We start from the raw sequence: 5901 nt of genomic DNA, 5'->3' as shown, positions 1-5901 counted from the left end.
CTCTCTCATCTAGGAGGAAGACCTGTGTTCTGGTTAGCTTCTCTATCTCTACGTCTTCTACCTGAACGTCCCATCAGAATGCGTCCTTGTCGCCTCATTCGACTTGCCAAAGAGTTACTGTTACTATGCCTCTCTTCTTCCCCCTCTTCCTCCTCTTCTCCGGAGAAATTAAGCTCACTTGTTCCGTGGTTGATTGTAGTCGAGTCATTCGAATCTGAATCAGAGCGCCTTAACTGATTCCCTGGTGCCCCAAAAGCATGCAACAGAAGGAAAACATTCACAAGATTCCTACCAATTCCAGCATCGATCCCACCATGATCACCACCCTCATCTGAATCTGAACCGTCAGCATTGTTCCTTTCTATCACGTAATCCCCAAACACCATTGAACCAGGCATGGTCGACCTAATCGTGCTCATAACATCATCTCTGTCATGCTCAATCTCAAGCCTTCTCCAATTCTGCTCCACATCAGGATCCACTTCACGCGGCTTGGCAGTAGGGTGGTCCATTTTCATGTGTTTCCTCAGCTCTTTGAAGGTTCCAGCAAACACACAATTCTCCTGCATACAGATCCTCTTCTTAAGATTCAAAAAGTCACGAGCAGGCTGTACAATTGTCCAACCTTTCACCTGGCCTCTACAAAGTGGGCATGTGAGATTCCCAAGCTCAGATTTATTGATCTGATGATGGCTCGATGACTTTAGCTTAGCTGACGCTTTCTTGTACTGATCTAAGCAATTGGAATACCGGAAACTGGTTCCACACATGTAAGGACGACATCCCTTGTCATGCGATGAGCAGAGGAGAAGAACAGCATTGTGCGGACACTCCATGCAAACCGAGCATATAACATTCTCCCAGTCCCTCTTCTCTAGACACTTTGAACAATCTTCTGCAAACATGTTCCTTCCCACAAGCCGATTAGAAGATGGAAGTTTGTATGGCCTTGCTCTAGCCCTGAAGCGTCGCAAAGGAAGCCTGCGTCTTGTCCTCCTAGCTTTGGCCATAATCTCAAATTCAAACCTGTACAATTACAAAAAAAGATTAGCAAAAGTTTGTAACAATACAAGGAGATATCTCTTTATGAAATATCCCGCACCAATGATGCTTCTTGAATATAGCCAGCTACATACGCATTTATAACAGATATTTCACAATCTCGCATCAATGGCAAAGAAAGCCCATAAATTTTACAGAATCAGAACGAACCAACAGGCATTAATGTTGACAGCAGGAACAATATCAACCTATTCCTCGGAATAAATGTATTCAGTATATAGTCACTCAAACAAAGATGGCTAGATGACAGTTATTGGATTCATATATCACTGGAAATACAAATGCAAAGCAATCTAATGAAACTGAGATCAAAGTATGGTAATTCAAATAGATCAAGATAACACAATGACTAGACTAAAACGACAAAGAGATCAAACAATCGAAGCAATATACCTCACTACTCCCAAGATAACACAATGACTAGACTCTCAGCAACCAATTCACAAAACTCATGGAAAAAAAAGCAGATGAAGAGACGAAGTCGCATCTCATCAAATACAAGTTAATAAGATCACATAAAGTGCAATATAAAAATAACAAAAAAAAAAAAGATGTGCCTACATGTTACAAGACAACCAAAAGGAACATGCTTCACCGAACAACTCACGCGACATGACAGTGAATCAATAATAATTAAACAAAGGAGAAACCTTAGAATCTAATCTAATCTAATCCACATGGAGCAATGACCTTTGACACATCTCAGATCCAGAGAAAATTATATAAAAAATATAAGCAGAGTTAAAACAAAACTGAAAAATATAGAAATGTTCTCATAACCCAAGAAATCAAAAAAATTGAAATACCCAGATGGATCCTGACAAGTTCTATTATACAATTCCAACGAATTTTCAACGATCCCATGAACCAAATCCGAAATCGGAAAAGTCATAGCTATACAAAATCCGAAATTTCCAGAAATCCTCTTTAAGTTCGAATTCAAAATTTCCAAAATTTACATATCATCTTGATAATCTAAGACGAACCCACCAAAATCCGTCGAGGAAAACACTAACCCAGATCGCTAATTAGACGAAAAGAGTAGAAATGAAGACAAGGCGAACACGGAGCAAAAGACTTCACCTTTTATTAGAGATTAGGGTTTAAACACAGCGTAAGAAGACGGAGAGGCCTAAATCGATCGAGCGAGAGAGGTAAGGTAAGGGTAAACGAAGAGGTAGAGAGGGACGAGGAAGACGAGTGGGAGTGCGAGATTCGCGTGGAAGCGTCTCCACGGCTCTCGAATCGGAGTTTCTCTTTCCTCACGTCACGTGTAGTGGAGTTAAGGTATCCACGCGTCCTTAAAGTGCGTAAGACTGACGCGCGCACGCAAAGGTTTTTACAAGGCCCTTGACAATGGGCCTGATAACGAATCATACACAATACACCAATACTTTTAAGGGTTCTCTACTTTTACGATACCTTTCCACTTAAATTAACTAAGCGCCATTATCCATGTTTTAAAGGTTTGGGATTGGCCTCTCTGATACGAGATAAGTTTTGTGAAAGTGATGATTTATGTTTAAGAGTAAGGTTAGATTTTATAGATGAGTAAGTGTTAACTAGGGCAAGAACTGAATAGAAAAAAAGAAAAAAAAAATTAATTTAATTATTTAAAATGTTGAATTAAAATTTTTTTATATTTTAAAAGCTTGTTTAATTTTTTTTAATTTTTATATTAGTTCGTATGTTCAGACATAAATTATTTTTTGTAAGTTTCGTATTAAATATTTTTTTTTCATTTTTTAAAATAATAAAATGAATAGTTAATAAAATGTTTATTGATAGTATTACTCTACATATGCAAAATATAAATTAAAATTTAAAGTCCATTTTTAAAGTTTAATTGAAATTTTAAAGTTCATTTATAAAGTTTAAGCCCAAATTGACCGTAACAAAGTTTTAAATGAGCCAAATACAATTGTTACGGTCAATTTTAATTACCTTGATATAATAATTTGGGACAATATAATATGTAATTTTGTTTAGACCATTAAAATAATATTTTAAGCAACCCATAAATATACTTTCGTTTAGACCATTGTATTTGGTACTACAAACATTCAAAATTATACTAAAGTTTGCATATACAAAAAGTTCATTAAGCCACGGTAACTTCATTTCTGAGTCCATTCTTTATGACTGAGTCTCCGAGCTCTCACTTTGATGCTCCATTACATGGTTTATGTAATAACGTCCAGCAAACTCAGACCTATAAATATATTAAGTGTATGAAACAAAATTATTTTAACATCATACATAATCATATATAAAGTGTACAAAGTTATTTTTACATAATCAAATCTTACGAGTCCTTCAAACTGTGGTTTATAAAGATCTTCGAAGAGGTCAATGTGTTTTCGATACATGGTGCACCTTTAAACATTTGCAGAGAGAATATATTGGTTATCTTATGATGATTATATCAGAACTATTTTATGTTACATACCTTCATATTCTCCGACTTTCACAAACCGCATTACACAAGACTCAGGTTCGGATTTGTATATGAGATGGCACCTGTTTGATTGCCATTTAGACATGAATTCAGAAGCGTAGTTATCTTTGACACGACACTTCACAGTTTCATTCCTACATGTTTATCAAATTAATAAAAAATCTGAAAAGAGACAATTTTTAAATGTAACTGTCCTAAAGGTAGAGTAAATGTCTTTTACCTGCAATTCAACAACGTGAAAACAAATTCATTACGTTTAATGGCACTCTCAGGTCTTCTTTTATCTTCCACATCTATACACCCACAAATATCTAATTTGGAGAAAAGATAGAATTTAGTTTTCCAAAGTGTTGCAAATCTACATTTTGTAAAAGTTTAATTCATACTTTTCTAAGGGAGGGGCCAATACACAAAGTTACAACAAATCTTATAAAGATTCTAGATTCCCAAACACAAACTTACAATTAACTATACTCACATATTGTACCATATCAATATTAATNTCCAAATCCTCGAATCAAAAGTAATTCTTTGGACTCAATTGTTGGACCAACGTCATAGTAGTATCGTCCGTGAATTTAATTTGATAAGGATGATGAGTATTCCTCTCATTCAGAGTTGGATTGATTACTTTGAAAGTTCTAATATCATATTAGTCACCATCGTCGATATATTTTTGAAGTTTAGCGAGTGTATTTGGTAAAAATGTAGCTTTAATTGTGTTACCCTTTAGAGTTTAATAACAATTATGTAAGAATTCATATATATATATATATATATATATGTATATATATATATATAAGAACTGTTAAAATTTGAAATTTAAGTAAGAATGATGTTCAATTAACAACGCTAACCTGTACATCCACAAGAAGCAGTACTTTTTTTGTAAAGAACTTGCTGATACTCCAAGAATGTAAGACCTTGGCGTTTATACGCCAATTAGTTCTTCCGGGAAGAAGATCAGCAATTTTATCGAATCTCATGATTTTCTCAAATTAGGGTTTTCACCTTTTTGTTTCACACCTCTTTGTTTTCACACTTTTTTGTTTTATATATATACAGAATTTTATGGACTTTGAAAGAAAAAAACTTTGTTCTTTGAGTATTATTAATGATATCACCATTTGTTAATGATCTCAAAATATGCAAAGTTTCGATCCAAAAATTATGTTTCTTTGTCGCACCCCCAGCTTTCTATGTTGGCACCGTTAGTTTTCACAAATTTTTGTTTTACACCTCTTTGTTTATTACTTTGTTTATATAAAGTTGCAATGTTTTGATCCAAAAATTGGGTTTCTTCTCGTACCCCTAGCTTTCAATGTTTGCACTTGTTAGTTTTCACACCTTTTTGTTTCACACTTCTTTGTTTTCACACCTTTTTGTTTTTATGTATATACAAATTTTTATGGAATTTGAAAAGAGTTTTTGTTCTTTGAGTATTATTAATGATCTCACCCTTTGTTAATGATCTCAAAAGTTGCAAAGTTTTGATCCAACAATTGTGTTTCTTTGTCGCACCCAAACTTTCCTTGTAGGCACCAGTTAGTTTTCACATCTTTTTGTTTTGCACCTATTTGTTTATATATAGTTGTAATGTTTTGATCCAACAATTTTTTTTCTTCGTCGTAACCCTAGCTTGAAATATTTGCACTTGTTAGTTTTTTCACCTTTTTGTTTCACACCTTTTTGTTTCACACCTCTTTGTTTTCACACATTTTTGTCTTTATATATATACAGATTTTTATGGATTTTGAAAAAAAGTTTTTGCTCTTTGAGTATCATTAATGATCTCATCCTTTGTTAATAATCTCAAAATTTGCAAAGTTGTGATCCAACAATTTTGTTCTTTGAATATCATTATTGATCTCACCCTTTGTTAATGATCTCAAAATTTGCAAAGTTTTGATCCAACAATTGTGTTTCTTCATTGCACCCCCAACTTTTCATGTTGGCACCGTTAGTTTTCACACTTTTTTGTTTTACACATCTTTTTTTATATAAACTTGCAATGTTTTGATCCAACAATTATGTTACTTCGTCATACCCTTACCTTTCAATGTTTGCACTAGTTAGTTTTCGCATCTTTTTGTTTCACACCTATTTGTCTTCACACGTCTTTGTTTTTATATATACATATCTTTATGGACATTGAAAAGAGTTTATGTTCTTTGAGTATTATTAATTATCTCACGTTTTGTTAATGATCTCAAAAGTTGCAAAGTTTCGATCCAACAATTGTGTTTTTTCATCTCATCCCCAGTTTTCCATGTTGGCACCCGTTAGGTTTCACACCTTTTTGTTAATATAAAGTTGCAATGTTTTAATCCAACAATTGTGTTTCTACGTCATACTCTAACCTTTCAATGTTTGTACTTGTT

The 5901-nt window shown here is 33.9% G+C and overlaps 1 protein-coding gene across 4 annotated transcripts in view; it reads right to left on the bottom strand.

Moving 5' to 3' along the window:
• LOC104787820 overlaps positions 1-2321 on the bottom strand; it is a 3441-nt gene extending 1120 nt beyond the window's left edge. The window contains exons 1-2 of one of the 4 annotated variants that reach the window (XM_019246068.1): positions 2146-2321; positions 172-1026 (exon numbers count right to left, since the gene is read on the bottom strand). In XM_019246068.1, the coding sequence (XP_019101613.1) occupies positions 172-1010 (839 nt within the window). In that variant the 5' untranslated portion in view covers positions 1011-1026; positions 2146-2321. Of the gene's footprint in view, positions 1-5; positions 1027-1455; positions 1534-2145 lie in introns of those variants that run through there. The other 3 variants (XM_019246067.1, XM_010513465.2, XM_019246066.1) reach the window with 3 other exon arrangements.

This window comes from Camelina sativa, chromosome 5 (genome assembly GCF_000633955.1).
Source record: "Camelina sativa cultivar DH55 chromosome 5, Cs, whole genome shotgun sequence".
Classification (NCBI taxonomy): Eukaryota; Viridiplantae; Streptophyta; class Magnoliopsida; order Brassicales; family Brassicaceae; genus Camelina; species Camelina sativa.
Note: the sequence above shows the minus strand (reverse complement) of the source record. Positions and strands in the feature narration are given on the sequence as shown.